Here is a 27,255-nt window from a genome sequence, read left to right on the forward strand (position 1 = left end):
TAAGGCTTGTAGGTTTTAATGTTTCATGACTGGTAACAGAGTAGTCTCGAGGGGATCCTTGGAGAACCTGTTCTGACTTTAGAAGCACTTCCTGTGGACAATGGAGGGCCCTGCCTCATCATACTCAGGCTTGCTGATCCACATCTGCTGGAAGGTGGAGAGAGAGGCCAGGATAGAGCCCCCGATCCAGACTGAGTACTTCCGCTCTGGGGGAGCAATAATCTGCAAAGAACAAATGTGGTGAATCATGATCAGTCCCCAAGGGAATAAGCAAGGTATCCAAAAATCTACTTATCCCAGAAAAGGGGAGCCCCATGGTCAGAAAAGAACAGGAGAAACATTGTGATAGATTAGATTATTGCTCGAAACCTTCACTTCCCCCCTCTTCCCTTATTCCCTCCATGGGAAGAGTGCACTGCTCCCTGTAAGGCTGGGCATTGTGTTTGCTTTGACCAATGGGATATTAGCAGACATAACACAAACAGGGGCTTGAAATATGCTTGTGTACTTGGGCATGTTCTCTTGCTCTGCCATGTGCATGAGAAAAGCTGCCCCTGGGGAGCAGCTAGCCCTTCAGCCTGGGCCCATTAATGAGAAATATGGACTTGACCTGAGCTGGCTGGACCTGCAGTTAATTCAGAGCCACTTACTTAGCCAAGCCTGACCTTGATCAGCTAACTTCCAGGTGATGCGCAGATGCACGAGTAATAAATGCTCATTGTTAGGTGCCCCTGAGATTCCATAGTTGTTTGTTACTTGGCAATAGCTGACTGATACAAATCTCTATAAGGGGAACCTTGTTCTGTTCTTGCCTGGAGTTTGGAAGCATGGGCAGGTTGGGCTGGGCTTCCTCCATGCCTGAGTATAAACCAGTCTACCCAAACCCTGTTTTGAGCTATCTGTCATCAGCCAATTACATCTCAGAAGTCCTCAAATTTATATCTACATTGTTCATGCTTTCCACTAGGAATCCTGGGCTTAGCTTTTAGAAATTGATTGTCAGGTCAAACAACTTTGAACTCTACTTCAAAGGGGATCCAGAAGGACTATGATTCTTCAACTAGTTTTCCAGTTTTGGAAGGGTCTAAGAATTCAGTGCTAGAGCAAACCAGATAATAAATTGATTTTTTTGTTGTTACCGTAGAATCTCTTTACATATTCCCTAAATCACAGAGATCATGGAATTGTAGAATAAGAAGGATCTTTAGAAGTTATTTTATTATCCAGGCAGACAAAAGTCACACAAATGCTCCTTGAACAGATTATTTCAAGGACTGGGAATGCACAGCCACTAGCAAGGTAACAAATTTTATTGTTGGACACTTCTCATGAGAAAACTCTGGCTTCTCTTAGGTTGGTGATCCTAAAAATAAGCCCTACCCCCACCCCAAATCTGTTCTTCCGTGTCCTTGAGACTTGCCTCATCTCCCCCAGTTCCCCTATAACAAATCCTGCTGTCCAATTTGGATAGGTGCTCATATAAGCACACACCTGCCTGGACACATTTGCTCCTTCTACTTCCTCTGCTTAGAGTGTCCTTTCCCTTCCGCTTTTATTTAGATTGTCCTGGTATTGATAATGTTTACTAATTAGATCCTAAACTCCATGAAGGCTGGCACATACTGTTAAAGTCAGAGCTGTGGCTCATGAATCGGGAAATGCATCAGATCACTGGTGGTTGTTTATCAGTGTAGGTGATGGGGGAGCAATTCAGACTTGTTGGACCAGAATCTGGGAGTGAGGCTAGGCGTGGTATACTGACACACAGTCCTGGTAAAAAGCCCCTGCCCCAGGCCTGGCACAGCTCTCCACAGGACAGGCCTCAGTAATGCACCATTCCTGTGGCTCTGGGTGAGAAGAACCCACAGGTTCTCACCAGTTTCCTGCTGGTCTGCTCCATTTCTCTGTGATGAACACCATCTGTTAGGCAGGGGGAAGGCCCGGGGCAGCCTTCCTTCATGAAGGTTCTTAGAATATTGACTGAGAACACATTTCCTTACATCAGGCCTACTCCCCAGAGACCAGCTTTATTGTGAGACTTTGTAACTTTCAACCAATGTGATATTTCTATTCCCAACTCTTTCTCTAAAGCTGTTAGCAGCAAAGTTCCTAGAAGGAGCTAAAAATGTCTGTGTGACTGCTTGGAGACCAGAGGCAGAAGAGAAGCTCCCATCCTGCAGATGCCCAGGAGGCGAGAGGCCCTGTTGGGAGGCAGTATGGGGAAGGGCATGGCCAAGATGGGACAGTAGATCAGAGATGTGCAGGAATCAAGGAATGTCCCTGTTGAGTTTGAAGCAGAGCTGGCCCTATGACCAAACATCCACTCTTTGGAACTTTTACCCTCCTCCAGAGCAATAAAGTTTAAAGATACCATAGTGTGACCTCCTTCTTTTCTTTCCTTCTATTTCCCATCTCCTGATTTCCTTCTTAACCCTCTCAATATTCTATTTATTTATTTATTTATTTATTTTTAGAGACAGGATCTATCTGAATTTATATTTAGAGACAGGCTGGAGTGTAGTGGCACAGTTAGAGCTCATTGTGGCCTTCAACTCCTGGGCTCAAGTGATCCTCCCACCTTGGGTTTCCAAAATGCTGGGATTACAGGTATGAGCCATTACACCTGGATAATATTCTCATCATCCCAAATTCTTTCAGCCTCTTCTCATGTGACATTCCTGGGATTATGTTTGAGATCCATGCTAAGTGGGTCTTCAGCCCATCAATGCCCAAGGAACATAATTCCGTAGGATAAAATTGGCTCCAGTCCAGGATGATATTGAACCCAGGAGACCAGCAAGTTATCAGGTCTGGCAGCCTGCCTCCGAGGAACTCCCAGGTAGGCAAGACTTTATACAAAGAACAGGATGGAGACAACTGAGGCAAGACCCACCTTGATCTTCATGGTGCTGGGGGCCAGGGCTGTGATCTCCTTCTGCATCCTGTCAGCAATGCCAGGGTACATGGTGGTGCCCCCAGAGAGGACATTGTTGGCATATAAGTCCTTACGGATGTCAATGTCACACTTCATGATGGAATTGTAGGTTGTCTCATGAATTCCAGCGGACTCCATGCCTAGTGGAGATTACAGTGTCTGGTCAACAGGCATCACTTCATAAATATGCACACCTCCAGCTCCTCAAATGACCCTTCTTCGATTGTTGCAACTACCCTAGTTCAGAACCTTAATATCTCCCAAAAGGATTATAAGATCAGACCCCCTTCCTTGTCATGGCCTTTCCTTTATTGTCCCCAGTTCTGATTGATCTTTTTTTTTTTTTTCTGAGATGGAGTCTTGCTCTGTCACCAGGCTGGAGTGCAGTGGCGCGATCTCAGCTCACTGCAACCTCTGATCCCTGGTTCAAGTGATTCTCATGTCTCAGCCTCCCGAGTAGCTGGGATTACAGGCACGTGCCACCACGCCCAGCTAAATTTTGTATTTTTAGTAGAGATGGGGTTTCACCATGTTGACCAGGATGGTCTCCATCTCCTGACCTTGTGATCCACTCATCTCGGCCTCCCAAAGTGCTGGGATTACAGGTGTGAGGCATTACACCCGGCCTGATCTTTTACACTGTTGCCTGAAGCATATTTCTAAAGGAACACTTTTGTTATATCATCTTTCTTTTTTCATAACTTTTTGAGATATAATTCAGTCATTTTCAGTATATCCACAGAAGCAAACATCACCAAAATCTAATTTTAGAACATTTTTAATACCTTCAAAAGAGACCCCCATACCTAATAGCGGTCACTCCCCATTTTCCCCTCCATCCCTGCCCCAGCCCTAGGTAACAGTGAATCCACTTTCTGTCTTTAGAAGTTTGCCTATTCTGGATGTTTCCTGTCAATGGAATCATACACCATATGGTCTTCTGTGTGTGGCTCCTTTCACTTAGTATAATGTTTTCAAGGTCACAGCATGGATCAATACTTCATTCCCTTTTATTGCCAAATAAGATTCCATTATATGGATATACTCGTCATGTCATCTGACAGTCCCCCATTGCCTGCAGGTTGACATCCAGCTACTGTAGCCTGGCATCACAGTCTTCTGGGGCAAAAGGTCCTGCCACGCCAAACTAGCTCTTGCCATCTGCCTGGTCTACTTACCTCTACTCTTTTTTTTTTTTTTTTGAGACAAAATCTCACCCTGTTGCCCAGGCTGGAGTGCAGTGACACAATCACAGCTCACTGCAGCCTTGATCTCTGTGGCTCAAGTGATTCTCCCACCTCAGCCTCCTGAGTAGCTGGGACCATGGGCATGCACCACCATGCCCTGCTAAACTTTGTATTTTTCATAGAGATGGGGTTTCGCTATGTTGCCCAGGCTGGTCTCAAACTCACAGGCTCAAGTGATCTGCCTGCCTCAGCCTCCCAAAGTGCTGGGATAACAGGTGTAAGTCACCGCACCCAGCTGCCCCCAGTCTTTTTTTTTTGTGAGACGGAGTCTCACTCTGTCACCCAGGCTGGAGTGCAGTGGTGAGATCTCGGCTCACTGCAACCTCTGCGCCCACCCGCGGTTCAAGCGATTTTCCTGCCTCAGCCTCTCGAGTATCTGGGATTACAGGCGCCTGGCTAATTTTTGTATTTTTAGTAGAGATGGGGTTTCACTATCTTGGCTAGGCTGGTCTTGAACTCCTGACCTCGTGATCCATCCGCCTTGGCCTCCCAAAGTGCTGGGATTACAGGCGTGAGCCACCGCGCCTGGCCAAGCCTCTGGTCTTTTATCCATGCAATATGATTCCACACTGTAGATAGAAGAATCTTGCTAAACTGCAACCTGACCTTGCTACATTGCTGCCTACAAACTTTCTGTGTTTTAACCTTATTCTTAAGTTTCATGTTACATTTCCTGTTCTGCTTTTCCTGTATCTTGATTTCCTTTCCCTTTTATTTAAAATGAGATTTTCCCTATTTTTTTTTAAAATACATTTTTGGCCCTTCCTAGGAAAATGTGAGGTATGTGTATGTAATTAACAAAGTGGCCATGACTCCTGGTGTTTCTCTCTCCATACCTCACCCACTCCTCCACCCTCCCCTCCTGAAATTGGCAGGGACTGTGGGCAGCACCTCACCAATAAAGGAAGGCTGGAAGAGGGTCTCAGGGCAGCGGAAGCGCTCATTGCCAATGGTGATAACCTGCCCATCTGGCAGCTCATAGCTCTTCTCCAGGGAGGAAGAGGAAGCTGCTGTGGCCATCTCATTCTCAAAATCCAGGGCCACATAGCACAGCTTCTCCTTGATGTCTCGCACAATTTCTCTCTCAGCTGGAAGGAGCAGAAATGACAGAAGGTGAATACTGAGCTCTGTTAGTTTGGTTGTCCCATTTTGATCTCCACGAAAACCTCCTTCTCACATCACTTTATTCTTTTTTTTTTTTTTTTTTTTGAGACAGAGTCTCACTCTGTCACCCAGACTGAAGTGCAGTGGTGCTATCTTGGCTCACTGCAACCTCTACCTCCTGAGTTCAAGCAATTCTCCTGCCTCAGCCTCCCAAGTAGCTGGGATTACAGGCGTGCACCACTAAGCTCGGCTAATTTTTGTGTTTTCAGTAGAGACAGGATTTCACCATGTTGGCCAGGCTGGTCTAGAACTCCTGACCTCAAGTGATCTGCCTGCTGGCCTCCCAAAGTACTGGGATTACAGGCGTGAGCCACCACGCCTGGCCTCACATCTACTTTAGGTTCAGTCATAGGATGATGATAGACTTGCCGTGAAGAGGGTCAAGCGTCACTCCATTCAATCTTAATTCTTCCACTCCTCTTTCTAAAGAGGGAGTCTCAAGTCTTGATTCCCAAGCAGGACTTTGCATGAGATTTCTGACAAAGCCTTAGGCCTTCCTGGGGGCTTTGCAGGACATATTTCTGGTCTAGACTCAGATGTTTGATCTTACAGAATCTAGAGAGGCTCCCACCTAAAAAATGCCGATTGCCCAGGTGGGCCACATGACACCTTCCCCTTAGAAATTCGGGCCTCACTTATTCAATTTGTCCTCAAACCAAAGGTGCCCCTAGGTAATGAAATGCATCAGCAGATCTTCACTACCATTCAGCCTTGTGGAAACTAGCCCTAGTCCTGGTGTGGACGTGGACAGAGGCAGCTGGTCTCTGGGGAAGGAGGGACTGCTTCCATGACTATCTGGTCTTATCCAGAGGCCTAGCCCCAGCTTAAGGCCTCTCAGTCTATCTCAGGAGAGTTTAAAGACACAGAGTCACAGAATTCTCATTGGTCCTGAGAACTTCTTGTCCTAAACCAGATTGGTTCTGAGCTCCAGTCAGAATCAGGAAAGGGACTGGATACCTGTGGTCACAAAGGAATAGCCTCTCTCTGTGAGGATCTTCATGAGGTAGTCCGTGAGGTCACGGCCAGCCAGGTCCAGGCGCATGATGGCATGGGGCAGGGCATAGCCTTCATAGATGGGGACATTGTGGGTGACGCCATCACCTGAATCCAGGACGATGCCTGTGGACAGAGAGGATCAGGCTTATAAAAATCTTATTCTTGCCTTTCATCAGTCTCTTTCTAGGACTGTTACCAATGAGCTCTGACTACCATATTTTCCTTTACCAGTTAAGAATATTCACCCATCACAAGAATCATCAATCATATTTTTTATTTTTTATGTATGTCACTTTTTTTTCCCCCATTGAGACTGTAGGCCTCTGGAGGGCAAGTAAAATGTGTCCTTTTTTTGTATTCCTTGAAACACATTACTGGTAATGCATACTTGTCAATTTGCATTAAGTCTACATTGCATATTCTTTTTTTTTTTTTTTTTTTTTTTGGAGACAGAGTTTTGCCCTTGTTGCCCAGGCTGGAGTGCAATGGCATGATCTCGGCTCACTGAAACCTCTGTCTCCTACGTTCAAGTGATTCTCCTGCCTCAGCCTCCTGAGTAGCTGGGATTACAGGTGCCTGCCACCATGCCCAACTAATTTTTTGTGTTTTTAGTAGATGTGGGGTTTCACTATGTTGGCCAGGCTGGTCTTGAACTCCTGACCTCAGGCAATCCACCTGCCTCGGCCTCCCAAAGTGCTGGGATTACAGGCATGTGCCACTACGTCCAGCCTCATATTTCTTCATCTAACAGCCATATCATAACTGATGAGAAAACATTACAATATCACCATTTTTTAATATTGTCCAGGATGTTCTAGCCAATTGCAGTGAAACAGAAAATAGAAATAGGAGGTGTGACTACCAAAGGGAAACAAAATTGTCATTATTTGCAGATAATGTGGTTTTATACAGAAGACCCAACAGAATCAATTAAGAAACTATTAGACCTAGTTAGATGGTTCAGTAAGGGCCAGATGCAAAATAAATGTCCAGAAACCAGTAACTTACTCTTGTGTAAGGATCTGAATCATGGCATATTTTATAATAAAAATGAGAGGCAACCTAAAGCTCCAGCAATAGAGAAATGGTAAAATAAATAAATAATGAAACCATCATACAATGACTACCACGTGGCTATTAAACATGATGTTTGCAACGAAGTGCAAGGTTGGGCACGGTGGCTCATGCCTGTAATCCCAGCACTTTGGGAGGCCGAGGGGAGCAGATCACTTGAGGTCAGGAGTTCAAGACCAGCCTGACCAACATGGTGAAACCCCATCGCTACTAAAAATACAAAAATTAGCCGGGTGCAGAGGCAGGTGCATGTAATTCCAGCTATTCGGGAGACTGAGGCAGGAGAATCACTTGAACCCAGGATGTGGAGGTTGTGGTGTGCTGAGATCACATCATTGCATTCCAGTCTTGGCAACAGAGTGAAACTGCATCTCAAAATGAAAACAAAAACAAAAACCAAAGTGCAAAGCACAGGATACGACACTGTATATGCCATGCATTTCTCCATCATTGTCCTTATCACATGCAGTGAAATTATCTTTTACTTTTGTCTATCTCCCACTAAACCGTTAGCTCCATAATGACAAAGTCTGTCTTATTTGTCAGTGTGTGCCCATGTCCTGGTACCATGTTTGGCACATTGTAGGGAGTAATGGAAAATATATGATGGATGAATGAATGGATAAATCAGTGAATAAATGATTAATGAATGTTTAAACAAATGTTTATGGAAGCTGTCAAGTTCCTATTAAAGGCCATTTTATTTTGAGATTTCCTCTGTTACCCTGAGCACAGTTCTATACCAAGGCCATATATAGTCATGTCCACATAATGACATTTTGGTCGACTTCGGACCACATACACAATGGTGATGCCATAATATTATAAGGAAGCTGAAAAATTCTTATTGCCTAGTGACATCATAGCTGACATCACGTCATAGGGCAACGCTTTATTCACGTGTTTGTGGTGATGCTGGTGTAAACAAACCTACTGTGCTGCCAGCTGTATAAAAGTACAGCACATACATTATGTACAACATACTTGAAAATGATAATAAACGACTATGGTACTAGTACTGGCTTATGTATTTCTTATACTGTCTTTTATTTTTTTATTTTTTTTTTGAGACAGGGTCTCACTCTGTCACCCAGGCTGGAGTGCAGTGGTGAGATCTCACCTCACTGCAGCCTCTGCCTCCTGGGCTCCAGCAATTCTCCAGCTTCAGCCTACCGAGTAGCTGGGACTACAGCCGTGAGCTACCAATGCCCGGCTAACTTTTTGTATTTTTTGTAGAGATAGGTTGTAGCCATGTTGCCCAGGCTGGTCTTGAACTCCTGAGCTTAAAGAGATCCACCCACCTTGGCCTCCCAAAGTGCTGGGATTACAGGCATAAGCCACTGCACCCAGCCTCTTATACTATGTTTTTAATCATTATTTTAAAGTGTATTCCTTCTACTTATTAAATAAAAAGTTGACTGTAAAACAGCCTTAGGCAGGTCCTTCCGGAGATATTCCAGAAGGAGGTATTGTTATCATACGAGATGACAGCTCCATGCATGTTATTAACCCTGAAGACCTTCCAGTGGGCCAAGATGTGGAGATGAAATACAGTGGTATTGATGATCCTGAACCTGTGTAGGCCGAGGCTAATGTGTATATTTTAGTTTTTATCACAAAAGCTCTAAAAGTAAAAAATAAAATAAAATAAATTTAATAGAAAAAAGCTTGTAGAATAAAGGATATAAATAAAGAAAATATTTTTGGCTGGGGTCGATGATCACACCTGTAATCCCAGTACTTTGGGAGGCTGAGGTGGGCAGATCACTTGAGGTCAGGAGTTCGAGACCAGCCTGGCCAACATGAGATGGATCTGGAGAGGAGAATGGTCCGCCCTGGAAATTTCTGATTGACATTTAAAGGGTGTACTCCTTTTTTTTCTCTACTAAATAAAGAAAAGACAAAAAAAAGCCAGGCATGGTGGCACGCTCCTGTAGTCCCAGCTACTTGGGAGTTTGAGGCATGAGAATCACTTGAATCTAGGAGGCGGAGGTTGCAGTGAGCTGAGATCGCACTACTGCACTCCAGCCTGGGTGACAGAGTGAGACTTCATCTCAAAAAAAAAAAAAAAAAAAAATCATGGGAGGCTGAGGCAGGAGAATCGTTTGAACCTGGGAGACAGAGGTTGCAATGAGCCGAGATCACGCTACTGCACTCCAGCCTGGTGACAGAGCAAGGCTCCGTCTCAAAAAAAAAAAAAAAAAAAAAAGTCGAAAAAAGATGTTTTTCTATTACTGTCACTACAAAAAAAGTAAAAATGGCTTTAAAAATTAAAAAGTTTATAAGGTAAAAAACATTACAGTAAGTTAAGGTTAATTTGTTATTGAAGAAAGAATAATATATATATATACATATTTTTTGAGACGGAGTCTCGCTCTGTCACACAGGCTGGAGGGCAGTGGCGTGATCTTGGCTCACTGCAACCTCTGCCTCCCAGGTTCAAGTGACTCTTCTGCCTCAGCCTCCCAAGTAGCTGGGATTACAGGTGCCTGACACCACATCCAACTAATTTTTGTATTTTTAGTAGAGACGGGGTTTCACCATGTTGGCCAGGCTGGTCTGGAACTCCTGACCTCAGGTGATCCGCCCACCTCAGCCTCACAAAGTGCTGGGATTTCAGGTGTGAGCCACTGTGCCTGGCCAAGAATAATATTTTTATAAATGTAGTACAGCCGATGTGTACAGTGTTTATAGTCTACAGTAGTACACAGTAACATTTTAGGTCTTCACATTTTCTCACTACTCACTCACTAACCCACCCAGAGCAACTTGTAGTCTTGCAAGCTCCATTCATGTAAGTGCCCTACACAGGTGTACCATTTTTTATCTTTGATATTATATTTTCACTGTAACTTTTCTATGTTTCAATATGTTTAACTATACAAATACCTAACCATTCTGTTACAGTTCCCTACAGTATTAATTATAGTTAAATGCTATACTGTCTGTAGCCTGGAAGCAATAGGCCACGCCATACAGCCTGGGCATGTAGTAGGCTACAGCATCTAGGTTTGTGCAAGTACACTCTCTGATGTTCCCACAGTGACAAAGTCACCTAATGACACACATTTCTCGGAACGTATCCCTGTCATTAAGCAATGTGTAACTGCACTTACATTTCCACCACCACAGGTTCTACTCTTTCTGCTTCATGAAGCAGAAACATTCCAGTATTGTTGGAATGTGTGTATGTGTAGAAGCTCCTGGAATTATTACAGTGAGGGAAACAGTTCTTGCTGGATGTTTTTTCCAACTATACCAGCTAGGCTCACATCTGGCATTCCACATGGGCATTCTCACCTATCATCCCTAAGAAAGATTTTGCCTGGACTTCAGCTGTCCATTTGATTCTTCTGAGCAGGAGCCTCTGCCAGACCCCAGCTTTTCCCTACCTCCCCTGAAGTCAGAAAAGGAATGGATTACAGGATTACTCACCTGTCGTGCGGCCAGAGGCATAGAGGGAGAGCACAGCTTGAATGGCGACGTACATGGCAGGGACATTGAAGGTTTCAAACATGATCTTAAAGGACAATGAAGAATAAAAGATTATTTGGCAAAAATCACAGCACTTCTTGGCCTGTAGAATGGTTTGTAATCTCATTAAGGGCAGGAACTATGCCAGTTTGATAGTTCATTATTCCACACCCACTCCCCCAGGGCCTGGCATGGACCACAGACATAGCAGGTCCTCAGAGAGTTCTGTTGCACTGATGTTTGAAGGGGAGAAAGTATCTGGCCAAGCATCCATGTTGCATTCTTATGCCAGTGTTTAAGTCTTCCTGGCTTCTTACCTGGGTCATCTTCTCCCTGTTGGCCTTGGGATTTAGGGGAGCCTCTGTGAGCAGGGTGGGGTGCTCTTCAGGTGCTACTCGCAGCTCATTGTAGAAGGAGTGGTGCCAGATCTAGTGGAGACAAAAGCCATATGAGCCTGGCAGACTCCCAATGGCTGGAAAATTCTCATTGACATTCCCATGCTGGGAGAGTGTGGCACCATGTTACGCAGGATGGGATGGATCTGGAGAGGAGAATGGTCAGCCCTGGAAATTTCTGATTGACATTTAAAGGGTATACTCCTTCTCAACAGGGCCCCAGGTAGGACTCAGACCTGGAACCAGTATTTTCTATGTGTTCATTATTTCCATTTGACCTTCCCTCCTCTTCACTCTCCTACAGTCTCTCCCCTGCCTTTGTGCACTGAGTGATGCAAGGCACATTGTATCACTCAAGTGTTCATTGCTTTCTGGCTTCTGGCTATATTTGGCTGATAGAAGATTCCTGCAAGAGGCTGGAAAGTAGGAGGGCAAAAGAAGTCAGGGTCTATCTCCTGACAATGGCGTGGCCCTCCATGAGCACTGTTCCTGTTGGGCAGACCCTCTTTCAGAGCTCAAGCTCTCACTAAGCTCCAATGAGACTGCCCTCGTCACCTGACCCCTTCATGTTTAGGGGTGTGAGAGCTCCCTCTGTTGCTGGCTCTTGGGTGCCTCGACATCCCTTTGTAGTTGCCTTAACCCTATGCACATTTCTGTAGGACATTCATTTAACCAGTTGTAAAACCCCAGCTGAGTATACACTGTCAAACAATTTCAAAACCCCAGCTGAGTGTACACTATCTCCTGCTGAGAATCTGACAGAGGCACTTGGGCTCAATTTTCACTGGCTATTATTGGCCAGGCTGGTGCTTTAAAGCAGGGTTTCTCAATCGCAGCTCTATGACATTTTAGGTTGGATAATTCTTTGTTGTGGAGGGCCGACCAGTATCCCTGGTCTCCACCCACTGGATGCTAGCAGCAGTTTTCCAGTTGTGACAATAAAAAATGTCTGCAGACATTGCCGAATGTCCTTTGGGAAGCAAAATCATCCTGGTTAAGAACTTAGCCTGGGCAACACACTATGGGCCTGTCTCTACAAAAAGATAAAAAATTAGCCAGGCATGGTAGCGCCTGCCTGTAGTCTCAGCTACTCAGGAGGCTGAGGCAGGAGGATCGCTTGAGCCCGGGAGGTCAAGGCTGCAGTGAGCTGTGATCATGGCACTGCACTCCAGCCTGGGCAACAGAGCGAAACCCTGTCTCAAAAATAAAAAAGAACCACTGTTTTAGAGGAAGTTAATTTCTTCCTGTGTCCAGTTCCTTCTTCAGTGATCAAGTACAACCAAAAAGGAGTCTTTCAGAGAGATTGGGCAAAGCGTAGCAGGGACATGGGGCTTTGGTTTCCTCAGAGGTGAGGCACAGGGTCATTTGATGCCATTGGACCCATGTATTTATGGACCGCCAGGTTTGTGCTAAGACGGTGGTAAGTGTGATGAGGGCAGATATGAATCAGACATGGCACCCAATTCTCAGTTGCAAAGTCCAGAGGGGAGAGAGACGTTTAAAAAAGACCAAAACAAACAAAAAGAAAAACACAAGCCACATTTTAAGTGAAAGAAGGGGTAGGAGTAATTCATTATCTGAGGGATTTAAATGGGCCTTGAGGGCAAAAGAAGGTCTCCAGAGGCTGCTGCAAAAGGCATCCGAGGCAGAGGGAATGGCACAGGCAGAGGCCCTGGACCGTGAGCATTGCACAGGAGCCTGAAGGACAGCAACTGGTCTTAAGGAGGGGACCCCATGCTACTTAAAATATGCTTCCTCAAGGCCCTGTCTCAGAGTCACCTGGGATCATCTGACCCACTGAACCAGAATCCTTGGGTGTTGGGCTCAAGCATCTGCACTTGATTTTAGTTTATTTTTTGGAGTTTTTATACCTTAAAAGTTAAAGATGTTGATAATTTTTAAAGTTAGAAAAATATTTTTAAGGTCGAGTGTGGTGACTCATGCCTGTAATCCCAGCACTTTGGGGAGCTGAGACAGGCAGATTGCTTGAGCCCAGGGGTTGGAGACCAGCCTGGGTAACAAAGTGAGACCCTGTCTCTACAAAAAATTTAAAAATCAACTGGATGTGGTGTGCACCTCTGTTCCCAGCTACACCGGAGACAGAGGCAAGAGGATTCCTTGAGCCTAGGAGGCCAAGACCGCAGTGAGTTATGACTGCACCACTGCACTCCGGCCTGGGCGACAGAGGAAGATCCTAGCTCAAAATATTTATTTATTTATTTATTATTATTTTTTATTTTGAGATGGAGTCTCGCTCTGTCGCCCAGGCTGGAGTACAGTGGCGCAATCTCAGCTCACTGTAAGCTCCGCCTCCCGGGTTCACGGCATTCTCCTGCGTCAGCCTCCCGAGTAGCTGGGACTACGGGTACCCACCACCACACCCGGCTAATTTTTTGTATTTTTAGTAGAGATGGGGTTTCACCGTGTTAGCCAGGATGGTCTCAATCTCCTGACCTCGTGATCCACCCGCCTCGGCCTCCCAAAGTGCTGGGATTACAGGCGTGAGCCACCGCGCCCGGCCAAAAATTTTTTTAATGGAATAAAAATCTCCCCTATGTCCATCACCTAACAACAAACAGTTAACATTTCGGCTTTTTTCTTTTTCCTAATCTTTTGTCTTTATGTATTTTTAAATTTATTACTATCATTATTTATTTCATATTCTTTTATTTATTATATTATTATACTATGTTCAAATTTGTTTTTATAACAAATTATTTTACTTTTCATAATAAATATTTATTTTTGATAAACTAAAACTTTTGCAAATGCTTATATAACATTTAATCATATACTATCATATATTTAATCACATTACTATTCATGGTGTCTTTGATTTTTGGTTATAAATAATCCTATGATAGTTATCTTTGTGCATATTGCAATTTATTTTTTGTATTCAGGATGTTTTCCAAAGAAGAAGATTCTAAAAGTGGAATTACTGGGCTAAAGAACATGGCAATTGGAAGACTTTCTGATTTCTGTTATTAACAAATAGGCTAAACCACTTTTTACTTCAGAATAAAAAAGTGGCTGTTTTACCCCATTCTTACCTGAATTCAGTGCTCTCACTCTTAAAATATGAAATAATTTGATAGGTAAAAATCATACCTAGTTATTTTACTTCAATTTTTTTGTTTCAAATGAGTTTAAATTTTTTCACATTTGCAGCTTTTCATAATTTCTGTTCAGCTAATTAACTGTTTGTTTTTTATTTGTCTGGGGGACACTTCACATTTTTAATTGTCAATTTGCATTAACTGTTCATATTAATCCCTCATTGCCCTTTTGTTTTGCAATTTGTTATTTGGCTTTTAAATTTGGTTATTTTTGAGATATTAAAAGTTACGATTTTTTAAGAAGTCAAATTTGTCATTCTTTTTCTCTATGACCACTCTTACCAGAAATTTGATTAAATGCTCACATTAAGTGTATTATATTTTTGGTAATTTAAATGTTTACATTTAACTTTTATATTTAATTGACATGTGTTTGGTGAAATGGTATGAGCTTAGGGCTATAAACCAAGATTCTCTAGCTCCAAAAATAACTAATCAGTTGTCCCAGAAATAATTTATTGACTAGTCCTTTCCTCCTTTCTGATGCTGGAAGTTTCATTTATTATATATTTCCTCTTTACCTTTTTGCTGCTATCAAATTGTTGTAACTTTATAATTTATATTGTGTTTTATTACATTATGTCTTCCTTCATAATTAAAAAAATTTATTTTGTTCTCATAATTGTTGCTTATTTATTTCTGCAAACATACTTTAGAATTATGTCACATAATTTTTATTGGAATGCAATGAGCCTATAAATTAATTTGAGGACATTTGACACTTTTACCCAATTTGGTTTTTCTTTTAAGGCACACAAGATTATATATATATATATATATATATATATATATATACACATACACACACACACACACGATGATTTATAGATATATAATGAAATGATTATATATATAATGAAATGATTTTATATTTATACATATATACATTTTTAAAAATATATATATAGGGTCTTACTCTGTTGCCCAGGCTGGAGTGCAGTGATGCGATCTTGGCTCACTGAAACCTCCACCTCCCAAGTTTAAGTGATTCACCTGCCTCAGCCTCTGGAGTAGCTGGGACGACAGGTGCTAACCACCACATCCAGCTAATTATTGTTTAGTAGAGGCAGGATTTCACCATGTTGGTTGGCCAGGCTGGCCTCAAGTGATCCACCTGCCTCAGCCTCCCAAAGTGCTGGGATTACAGGTATGAGCCACTGTGCCCGGCCTTAAGGCACATAATTTATTTTTAAGGGTTTCTTTAAAGAGTTCACACGTTGTCACTACTGTGAATAAAATAGTTTGTCTATTATTTGTCTATTATGTTTTCTTCCTTCCTTCCTTTCTTTTTTTTTTTTTTTTTTGAGACATGGTCTCACTCTATCACCCAGGCTGGAGTGCAGTGGCGTGAATACAGCTCACTGCAGCCTCCACCACCTGGGCTCAAGTGATTCTCATGCCTCAGCCTCCTGAATAGCTGAGACCACAGTCATGTGTTACCATGCCCAGTGAATTTTCACATTTTTATTTCATAGAGATAGGGTCTCACCATGTTGCCCAGGCTGGCCTCAAGCTATCCTCCTGCCTTGGCTTCCCAAAGTGTTGGGATTACAGGCATGAGCCACTGGCCTCTATTATGTGGGGTTTTTTTTGTTTTTTTTTTTTTGAGACGGAGTCTCACTCTGTCGCCCGCGGTGGAGTGCAGTGGCACAATCTCGGCTCACTGCAACCTCTGCCTCCCGGGTTCAAGCGATTCTCCTGCCTCAGCCTCCCGAGTAGCTGGGATTACAGGCACCCGCCACCATGTCCAGCTAATTTTTGTATTTTTAGTAGAGATGGGGTTTCATCATGTTGGCCAGGTTGGTCTCAAACTCCTGATTTTGTGATCCACCCGCCTCGGTCTCCCAAAGTGCTGGGATTACAGGCGTAAGCCACCGCGCCTGGCCTATTATGTTTTTAAATTAGATACTGTTACATATATATGAATCATATGTGTCACTTATTGAGCACATAAGTATGTTCCATGCCTTGGGATTATACTAAGCATTTAGCTAATTCAATCTCCAAAGCAACCTAATGCACAAAGTGTTTTTTATCTTCACTTTACAAATGGGAAAACTAAGACTTATAGGGTGGGATTTGCACCTGGATTTCCTGCCATTGCCTCTAATGTCTGTGCTCTTACCCACTCCACTGTATAATGTGAAATCTATTGCATTTTATGTGCAGTACTTATCTCACATTGAGTGACTCAGTCTAGGATTTAGAGAAAAGTATAAGTGAATTACAGACTTCAAGTCAACATTCCTCATTTCCAGTTGCAGTCTGCTCAATAAGCCCCCTATCACATTTCCAAAGACAGGCGTTGCAGAAACAAGAACACTCAGCCAACTGTCACCAGAGTTAATCACAAGAATATTAGAAAGGCTCTATTAACATTTTGCACACATAATTTTGTTTACCATGAGCTCCACCATTTAAAAATCCCGCTCCCCCCACAATAGTTTCTTAAACAAAAATGCTTCTAGAAACCCTGAGAGAGTTCTACTTAAAAACTTTCACTGGAGACTCATCATCATAGTCTAGCATCAGTCCACCTATGTGAAGTCTTGACAGGGAAGATAAGAATGAGAGAGATGGCTGTTTGCCTCTCTTGAGCCAGCACCAGCATTTTAAAGAAGGGGTGAGCACTGGCCTGAGTAAATATTGCAGGAAAAGATGATCGCGGGGATCAGGCAGGGAAAGGTCCTCCAATGCCAAGACGGGGAGTTAGGAACCCCCTGTTGGTTAATGAAGAGCTACTGAAGATTTCTGAGGAGGTGAGTGACATGAGCTGACCTGTGTTTAGAAAGATCAGTTTTGCAGCAGTGTAGAGAATTAATTCGGTGAATGAGGGCAAGAGACCAAGAAATCAGCCAGGAAGCCATTGCAATAGTCCAGGGAGAGATGTTGGCAGCCTAGGTTGGAGAAATGGTCGTGGGGCTGAAAAGAAAGGAAAGACAGAAGTGAGAAGCATTTTAGAGGGAGAGTTGACAGAGCACAGTGGCCTATGAATACGAGGGTCATGACGATGGGTGATCATTAAAGCAGGCTCATTAAGGGGAAGCCTACAGATACCTTCTCCATGTCATCCCAGTTGGTGATGATGCCGTGTTCAATGGGGTATTTGAGAGTTAGGATCCCTCGCTTGCTCTGAGCCTCATCCCCCACATAGCTGTCTTTCTGGCCCATTCCCACCATCACACCCTGCAATGCAAAGAGAAGAAAAGAGAAATGAATTGGCTGAGGGCTCCACACAGAGGGATTCAGGCACTGGAAGGTCTCTGAAGAAGGATAAGGATGGGAAAAACAGCCTTTCTTCCCCCGGAAACAGGATAGCAGGAGACAGGATGGAGCAGATGCCAGTGAGTATGAAGGTGTCAGGAAGAGAAGGTGGAGGATTTCTTGTGTGGTGGCCTTTCTTCTTTCTCTTCAGACAATGATGTTTTCTGAGATAAAACAAGCCCCTCCCATACACTTCTTTCCCTTATCCTACTACACACAGACACACACACACACACACACACACACACACACACACACACACGACTTGTATGTATCCTCCTCAAGTCCCCTGTGCCTGCTTAGATCTCCAAATCTTTGCTATTCTCTCCACCTGCTGAAATCCTTCTTATTCTCAGATATTACTTTTTCTGTGACACCTTTCCCTTCCTGTGAAATATTTTACCTCTATTACAGCCCATGATCTCTGGTTAGTTATGTGTATTTCTTCACAAAGTGTAAATTTCTTAAAGGCAAGAGGCTTGTTCAATCCCATATAAATTAATTTTTCCAAACCTGGCAACCCCCCAAATGTAAGCCAGACATAATAGTGTCATTGTGTGCCTGATGTATATTGGTTTTGGCCCTGGATATTTCTATTTAAAGGGTCCTGCTCTATCAGTTAATCGGAAAAGAACTCCCTACACCTGGCATGCACGCACACATGCGCATGCACAGACACACACACACACACACACACACACTTACTTCCTTCCCCTAACCCCCAGCTCAGCAGGGTCTCCACAGTGCAGCGCTTACTCCTAGTGGCTCAAAGCCTGGTGGTATCCAGATGAGCACGCACCTGGTGGCGAGGGCGGCCCACGATGGAGGGGAAGACAGCCCGGGGGGCATCATCTCCTGCGAAGCCTGCCTTGCACAGGCCAGAGCCATTGTCACACACGAGCGCGGTGGTCTCCTCTTCACACATGGTGTGTGTGGCCGAGTGAGCTGGGGACTGGAGCACCTTGGGATTTGGGGGAGAAGAGAACTAGTCAGCCACTTGTCAAATCAGTTTGGAGACAGTTTCTTGGCTTTGGGGTCTGACCCTACCTGCAACCAGGGCACACTTCCAGGAGGGACAGGCATGGGCTTGGCCTCCCACTCACTGGCAGTTGAGCCTCCTCCCTCTGCCCTGAATTGTGAATTGTGTCCCCCCAAAAATTCATGTTGAAGTCCTAATCCCCAGTACACAGAAGGTGAATGTATTTGGAGATAGGGTCTTTAAAGAGGTAATTAAGTTAAAATGAGATTAATGCAATATGGCTGTCATCCAGTATGACTACTCCAGTACAATGGGTGTCTTTATAAGAAGAGGAAATTAGGATCCAGATGCATGCAGAGGGTAGGCCACGGGAGGATGCAGTGAGAAGGTGGCCATATACAAGCCAAAGAAAGAAGCTAAAAGTTCTGGAAGGACACCTAGCAAACTGATTATCATGATTACCTCTGGGAGTGTGGAAAGGAACTGGGAGAAGAAGTGCTGGGTTATATCTATAATATTTTAATTTTTTTACAAGGAGGCTGCATTTGCATATAGTTTATATAATTAAAAATCAATAGCATAACATATCACTAGGAAAAAATAGGCAGTGGTTATAGGTGAAATGTACACTCCTAAGGGTAGAAGCACCTTGATGAGGAAGGGGCACTCTGGGAGGAGACAGGAAAAGAAGGGACTCCATGATGGGACTCACCGTTTGTTGCCTCGACAGATGGGGACAACAGAGGATTCCCTACCCCATGCTGAGATCCGAATTGGGATGGATGCAAAATAATGAAGAAATTAACTTTCCCAACATCTGCTGCACGCACTCTTTCTTTCTCTTTTTCTGCCTTCCTTCCTTCCTGTATCTTTTTCTTTTTCTTTCTTTCCTTTAAGTTACAAACAGCATCTGACAAATTCCTGGCATTTGGTGATGAAGGAGAAGCAACAGAGCCTCGGAAGACAGTCAGATATTGCCTCCTACCCTGGGAGGACCCAGTGGGGTGGGGCAGAAGTGGGGAAGGCCCCAGCTGAGGGGCTGGGCAGGCAGACTTCCAAAAGCCCAGAGAAAAGAGAGGTGCCAGGCACATAAAGAGAAGGCCGGCTGAAGTTTTATCCGGGATGTGCGATTGCAGGTGCCTATGGCATGGAGCGGGGAGAGGGGAACTTCTAAAACCTGTGACCCTTGGCCCCAGATGGCCTCATGCAGAAGCTGGACAGAGAAGACCATACTGAAGCAGAGAGGAGACAGCACCACAGGCCTGAGAACGCGAGGTCTGAAGGCTAGGTAGACGCTGAGCAGAGGCTTGTAAACATTTTCAAGACTAAAAGGAAGCCCTTCCCAGATATGTTCAAAGCAAGGCTCATACTAGGGGAGAGGCCTGCTGTGACTTCTTAAATCCAGCTTTGCCTCTGTCTCTGCTGATCCTTATGTCTCCCATAGCCCCAGTGATGAGTCCTCACTCTCTAAACCAGCCCACAAGGTCCAGAATAGGATATCCCTCTTGATAAAGCCATATACTAAGCAATAATACAATTTGGTATATTTGCAGCTGCCTCAGTCAATGTCAATGAGGAGGCAGCAATATGTCCCAGGGCTCTACTCTTGACCCTTTCTCATGTGACATTTTTATAAACGAATTGAATGAAAATATAAAGCACAGGTTGATAAAGTTTTCAGATAAAACAGCGGGAGAGAGTAATATTAAATACACTGGGTGAAAGAATAAAAATCCAAGAAGATCTCAAAAGGCACAGAAAATGAGCTGAATCAAAAGATATATATATATTTTTTTGAGATGGGGTCTTGTTCTGTCACCCAAGCTGCAGTACAGTGGCAAGAACACAGTTCACTGCAGACTCGACCTCCCGGGCCCAAGCGATCCTCCCACCTCAGCATCCCAAGTAGCTGGGATCACAGGCATGCCCTATGGCTGGCTGATATAAAATTTTTTTTCTGTAGAAACAGAGTCTCCCTCTGTTGCCCAGGCTGGTCTGAACTCCTGGGTTCAAGTGATTCTCCTGCCTCAGCCTCCCAAAGTGCTGAGATTACAAGTGACCCACCACACACAGCCAAGGTTAAATTTAATGAAATGAATATGAATTCCTATATTGTGGGTTTCAATCACCAAACTGTGAAAGTTCTTGTGGCCGGGCACAGTGGCTCACGCCTGTAATCCCAGCACTTTGGGAGGCCAAGGTGGGCGGATCACAACATCAGGAGATCAAGACCATCCTGGCTAACATGGTGAAACCCCGTCTCTACTAAAAATACAAAAAAAAAAAAAAAATTAGCCAGGCATGGTGGCGGGTGCTTGTAGTCCCAGCTACTCGGGAGGCTGAGGCAGGAGAATGGCGTGAACCCGGGAGGCGGAGCTTGCAGTGAGCCAAGATCGAGCCACTGCACTCCAGCCTGGGCAACAAGCAAGACTCCATCTCAAAAAAAAAAAAAAAAAGAAAAGAAAAAAGAAAGCTCTGTTTAGCATCTGTGAGCAGGACTTGGTGTCTTGTTGACCGTCAGCAGTGTGCTATGGCCAGGATAAAAGCTAACTTTGCCCTTAGCTGGGGTACTGTGTGTGGTTCTTGGGGCCACCCTTGCTGGCAAAGGTATGGAGAATTGGCTTCACATTCACTGCTTGTGAGTGTTAAATTGTACTACTTTTCTGAAAGGGAATTTGAAAATACTTATTAAAAGCCTTAAAGATGTACACACCTTTTGACTCCCCAAAAGCACTTCTACGAATCTATCTTTGTGAAACAGTCATGAGTGAATGAAAAGATTTGGCCTGTTTTCACACCTTTGTTTAAAATGATCAAAATTAGGAACAATCTCAATATCAAAAAAAGTTACCGAATAGTAAATAAGTTGGCTTGTAAACTAATTGCTGGAAGCCTCCGTACAGTGGAGAAACTAAAATATTTAATACAATAGAAAAGGTGCAAGTTGCTTTGGTAGGTGAAACAGCAGTATGTTCCAAATCTCAGAGAAGGTAAAGAACTTAGCCAGAGATCTCTTCACCGAGAAGAGGCTGGGAAAGGCAGGCCTGGCACCCACCGAGGACACTTCCCAAGCCTGAGATGTGCCTTCGTCACTACTTTGGGGAACTGTCATAACTTCTCCATGTTTGGTGTTTTTGCTTCAGCCTGTCTCTCCAGAGCTGTTGGCAGCAAGCACCCTAAAACAAAAGGGTCTGTGTTCTTTTCTCTCTATGAAATGGAGTCCCTCCTGTGCCAGGGCCACGCCTAGATTTACTTTTTACAGCCCCAGCACCTAAGTGGGTGTTTAACACATAGGCGGTGCTATGGTTTGAATGTTTGTCCCCCTCAAAACTCATGTTGAAATTTAGTTACCAATTTTAACAGCAGGGTTCTGCCCTCTTGGATGGACTAATGTCCTTCTCAAGAATGGGTTTTTTTATAAAAGGGCGAACTTGGTCCCTTCTCGCTCTCTCTTGCCCTTCTGCCACGTAACAGTGCAGCAACAAGGTGCCACCTTGGAAGCAGACTCTGGGCTCTCACCAGACAGACACTGAATCTGCTGGTGCCTTGATCTTGGATGTCCCAGCCTCCAGAACTTTGAGAAATACATTTCCATTGTTTATAAATAACCCAGTCTCTCATATTCTGTGGTAGCAACAAACACGGATTAAGACAGTAGGTGTTCAATAGATGTTGAATGACAATGTTGCTGTCTGAGTGGCCCCCCTCCCAGACCTGAGGGAGGTGTGCTCTGCCTCTGGGATACCCGAGTCCCCACAGTCCAGCCTCATGGTGGTTCAGTCACAAGGGCCTGACTTAGAATCACATGGGCAGTCTTCTCTCCAAGCTGGCCAGTGAACAGCAGTGCTGCCCTGTTCTAGCAGGTGGTCCACTTTGAGGGGAAAGCAACCTCCAAAGCGAGGAAGTAGCCAAAGAGGCAAAGCTGTGCTCCGAGACTGCCTCCCTCTAGGGTCCCCTCAGCATCCCTCTCTCCGGTGTGACTTACAGTTCAAGCCTGTCTGGGTTTTCAATGGGCCCTTTTGTCTCCCTCCCCAAACTCTCTCCGGTGTTTCCCACACACAGAAAGAGGGAGAGCCTGGAATTTCGTTTCCAAAGCACAGCAGCAGCTGAGACAAGCCACAAGGCGACTTGAAGCTGTCAACAACGCCGTTCTGCAGCCCTTCAGGTGGCTTGGAGTCTGCTATTTTGAAGGCAAAACTCAACAGAAGTGAGGGTGGGGAAGGCAGTGGGAGGGCTGGCGGAGTCGAGCCTCCAAAGGGCCCCGTGCTGCTCTGGGAAGAAGGGGTTCACCCTGGAGCCAGACTCGTGGACCGTCTCTGCCAGGAGAAATTCTAAACTTTCCTCAGCTGCTTTCTGGTAATTTGTGGCTAGACTCGAGCATATCAGCTGAACCAGAGTCAAAGTCACTGTGGTTTCCTGGGGTCACAACCGCTTCATGCTTGGCAGGGAGCAGAGAGTTGTTCTGGTTCTTTCAGCACGAATGACATCTGGGCTTCACTGAAGCTCTCACTGACTCAGGAATGAAGCTTTTATTCCCCTTGCCCCAAAGGTGGCCAGAAACCAAAGACATAATGAATGCAAGTCATTTGCTCACTCACCCGTCTCCCTGGCCACCTCAAACCCAATGTGAGGGCAGAGCTGTTAAAATCCACCCTCCCCAGCACCTCAAAGGAGACAAGTTTGGCTCTAGAAATCCTCCCACTGCTCCTCCTTCCTTTACCCTCTTCTCCCTCCTGGTTCCCCTTTCCCACAGCCCAGTCCCTTCCTTCCCTGGGCCTTAGTTTCCTCTGCTAGAACATGGAAATGATAGTATCTATCTCACAAGATGACAGAACGGAAATGAAGGTGCCGTAGACATTGTAAATCAGGGTAGGCAAATTCCGGCCTGTTTCTGTATGGCCTATATCTCAGAATGGTTTTTCCTTTTTTTTTTTTTTGAGATACTGGGCCTCACTCTGTCACCTAGGCATTGAGTCCAGTGGCACCATCAAGCTCACTGCAGGCTTGAACTCCTGAGCTCAAGGATCCTTTCTCCTCATCCTAGGAGCTGGGATGGCAGGCATGTGGCTGGCGTGGCCACTACATTCTGCTAATTTCAAAAAAAAATTTTTTTTTGTTGAAACAGGGTCTTGCTATGTTGCCCAGGCTGGTCTCAAACTCCTGGCCTCCAGTTGTCCTACTGCCTTGGCATCCCAAAGTGTTGAGATTACAGGTGCAAGCACTGCACCCGGCCCTACATTTTCAAACGGTTGAGAAAAAAGCAAAGGAAGAAAAATATTTCATTACCTGTGGAAATTATATGACATTCAAATCTCAGAGTCTAATAAATAAAGTCTTACTGAAACACAGCCACATCCATTCACTTACATATTATCTATGGCTGCTTTTGTTACAATGGTAGAATTGAGTACTTTTGACAATGACCTTCAGGCTCCGAAAGCCTAAAATATTTACTATCTGGGCCTCGTCAATCCCTGTCATCAAGGGCTGTAAAGAAAAATGATTCTTATTAATCTCTCTTACTCTTCTCCATCAAAACTTGCTCCCAGGATGAAGCCTGTCATATTGAAAGGAATTGAATGATCCATTTCACACATCAATGACTACTGAAAGTTGAATTTATGTCAGTTCTCAAAGACATTTTCATTTTGACAGAAAGTGTTAGGCCTAAACGGAGGGCCTCTGCGATGATGAGATTTCAAACAATAGTTGGGGACAGGTTTTTGGGTGAGGGCTTCAAGTGACATGTAAGCAGCTGCGTCTCTGCCTTTTATTATTTGCCTACACGTATATACAAACCATCAGAAACCCTGGCAGAGAGAAATTGTCTATGAAAAACACTGCCATGGTGGAAAATTATAACAGCACCTCTAATTAACTTCAGGATATCTTCACTAGGTTCATATATATACATGAGTTCAATTAAAAACAACTCTGCTGAGTAATATTTTGGATCCTCCACAATCTGTCGTGGGTGCCTTATCTTCTGGCTCTTACCCGGCCTTCCATTCACTCCCCTGGCTCTGCTCCTGTCCAGACCCCTCTCTTGAGCTCTAGGCCTGCAGAGCCTGCTGTGCATCTCCCCCACCAAAACCCCCCTGGCACCCCAACTCCACACCTCCAGGACTGCTCTCATCAGCAGCCTCTGCCCGGAGCTGCCCTCACAGACTCACACCACCCACCCTGAGCCCATGCCCAATGCCCTGGTGCCGCCCTCTTCCCTCCCAACCTATCACCAGCCCTTCTTACTTCTACCTGCACGGCACCCATGCCACCAGCTCAGGACCACCGCATGCTACAGTAGCGCTCTTGCCCTGTTCCAGTCCACTCTCCTCACAGCTGCCAAAGCAGCCCCTTCAACAGATACCCTCCAGATTAAAACCCTTCCATGGCTCCCCATAGCCTGATCCTTTAGAGTCTAAAGCCCTTGTAATCCAGCCCTGCGGACCCCTCTGAATTTAGTTTTACCTGATTCCTGCCTTGCCATCTAAATTCAGTGGAGTTGAGCCACTTGAGTCCCAAAGACCATGCTTCCTCTTTACCAGGAAGGACCAAGCTCAGGCACCTCTTCCTCCAGGAAGTCTTCCCTGATAACTCCTGGGTTGAGTGATGGGCTCCTCCTGGCCTTTACCCCTTTCGTGTACTTATTTGCTCCATGGTTCTCATCTGTTTATCTGTCTCTTCCAGTAACTGCAGAAGCCTCTCCACTGTCCCTAAGGAGCAGAGACAGTGCCTGGCCCATAATCAGTGCTCAATAAATGTTGGCAGAATGAACAAGGGGAAAGAGGAAAGATATCTCGCCCCAAGGTCATGATGTCACATGGCCCATCCCCTTTTCTCAGGCCTGGCATGTAGGATCTTGCTGTTCATTGCAGTTTCTCCAGCACCCATCCATCTCTGCCACAGGAAGCTCTTCCTCTTTTCAGCCCAAGGGTTAGTATCAGAGTCCAAACCCACATTCAAGTAATCAAACTGAGCACTTAGAGCCTCCCTGTACAAAGTGTGGTCCCAGACCAGCAGCTTCAGCGTCGCCTGGGAGCTTGTTAGGAATTCCAAGTATCAGGCCATATCTCGGCCTACTGGAATCAGAATCTGGGGTGGGGCATGGGGCAATCTGTGTTTTAACAAGCACTCCAGGTGATTCTTAAAGTTTGAGAACTCAGGGCCGGGCCCTGACAGCCTTGAGCTGAGTGCTGTATATACGCATTCTCTCGTTTAACCCTCACACCATCGCCAAGTAGATATTATTATTCTTGCCCCCATTTTACAGGTGAGGAAGCTGAGGTCGCTCAGTAACTTGGTTAGCCTGACAGTCTGCCTTCAAGGCCTGCACTGCCACACCCAGCCTGCCTCACCTGTGAAGAGATGCTAGTGAATTCTGATGCCAAACATAGAAGTGGCCCCTTCGTCTCATCTTCCTCTTAATTCTTTGTGCATGTGTTGTGTGTGTGTTGGGTGGGTTGGGGGGAGTAATGACATCTGCAAATGGGTCACAGTTGGGTGTGAGTCTTTTGGATGAGTGGCTGTATGTCTCTAGGCCTCAATGTCCTCATCAGAGGAGAATGAACTAGATGGGTCCCAAGTTCCTTCTACCCTGAAACCTCATGATGCCACAGGGCAAGTGGAATTTTCTCCATCCCCCAATGATCCTAGAGCCTTCAAGGACTGCAGAAACCCTCCATTCTCCTCAGCCAAGCACAGATCAGAGGACAGAGAGACCCACAGGGGACCTGAAGAAAATACCCTCCCATTCCCAGCACAGACATTTCATGGACTAAACAGCTCACAGACACCAGGACCACTGTTGGCTTTGACTCAAGTATTCTGAAAAGCTGCTTTTCTGCAAAGTATATGTTCCCCTAAAACAGCCTCCCAGACATTCTAACCCAAAACAAAGGACATCAGGGTGTGGATCTGCACTGGCCCTGGGGAGCAGGGCTAGTAGAGACTGCAGGCATTATATCCCACCAGTTCCCATTCGGAGGCAGGGAGCACGGTTCCAAGCTGCCCCTGCCCCAGGATGTCCCATGGCCAGATACGCCTTTTCTCAGCAGGCTGCAGTATGCTTGCAGGTGTCGCTGCCCACCAAGGGCCCTGGTGTGTGATCTGGGCCAGCGTCACAGAAGCCAGGCCAATCTGGAGGCACCTCCCGCACCCAGGAGGCCAGGCAGCCCCGGAAAGGAAGAGGTGGCAAAAGCCGTACAGTACTCACCGAGGGTATGAGAGGTTCTTCTCCCAGTGACTGAGGGCTGGTGTGTCTTTGGCATGAATACCAGAGCAATATAAAACCCCAGAGGCGGATCTTCTTTAAACAAAGTCCCTAAAAAGGCCAGCTGACGGTGTGTTAGCAATATTACCATATAAGGTGGTTTTTTCAATAAATCGCCTTGGGGGTAGGGAAGGGGGTTGGGTAGAGTGAATTATCATTTGAAAAATGTATGCAAAAGGATTCAGTGGCAACAGCCCCGGTGCTGGTAGATTTGTTCCTTTTATGCTGCACTTGCATAAACAAAACTCACACCAGGCCTTATAAGCTGCCCAGAGTGAGACCAGATGCAGCTGTGCTCCTGGAGTGAGAACCATACCAAGAATGGCAGTGGGCCTCCTC

The 27,255-nt window shown here is 45.1% G+C and overlaps 1 protein-coding gene across 3 annotated transcripts; it reads right to left on the bottom strand.

Annotated features, from left to right (window-relative positions):
• Window positions 1-26,954, bottom strand: ACTG2 (actin gamma 2, smooth muscle). Of its 3 annotated transcripts, XM_003810357.2 has the most exons (9): window positions 26,860-26,954; window positions 18,468-18,629; window positions 17,462-17,590; window positions 11,208-11,318; window positions 10,852-10,936; window positions 6,304-6,465; window positions 5,079-5,270; window positions 2,894-3,075; window positions 1-222 (listed from the first exon to the last, which is right to left on the bottom strand). In XM_003810357.2, exons 2-9 carry the CDS (start codon window positions 18,591-18,593, stop codon window positions 79-81), a joined length of 1,131 nt encoding a protein of 376 aa, XP_003810405.1. In that variant the 5' UTR covers window positions 18,594-18,629; window positions 26,860-26,954; the 3' UTR covers window positions 1-78. The 3 variants fall into 3 exon arrangements, with proteins under 3 accessions (XP_003810405.1, XP_003810407.1, XP_054963767.1); XM_003810359.2 differs by lacking the exon at window positions 17,462-17,590; XM_055107792.1 differs by lacking the exons at window positions 18,468-18,629; window positions 26,860-26,954 and adding an exon at window positions 17,183-17,326 and having other exon boundaries at window positions 17,462-17,593.
• Between the last annotated feature and the right edge of the window lie 301 nt (window positions 26,955-27,255).

This window comes from Pan paniscus, chromosome 12 (genome assembly GCF_029289425.2).
Source record: "Pan paniscus chromosome 12, NHGRI_mPanPan1-v2.0_pri, whole genome shotgun sequence".
In the NCBI taxonomy this organism is placed as follows: Eukaryota; Metazoa; Chordata; class Mammalia; order Primates; family Hominidae; genus Pan; species Pan paniscus.

What these genes read in the sequence shown, in the direction of transcription:
- ACTG2 (XM_003810357.2), bottom strand. Translation starts at nt 18,593, where the DNA reads ATGTGTGAAGAGGAGACCACCGCGCTCGTGTGTGACAATGGCTCTGGC. An exon ending in ACTGGGATGACATGGAGAAG is followed by an intron (nt 11,319 to 17,461) that starts GTATCTGTAGGC and finishes TGTCTCCACTAG; the next exon opens with ATCTGGCACCACTCCTTCTA. An exon ending in CTATTCCTTTGTGACCACAG is followed by an intron (nt 5,271 to 6,303) that starts GTATCCAGTCCC and finishes TGCTCCTTCCAG; the next exon opens with CTGAGAGAGAAATTGTGCGA.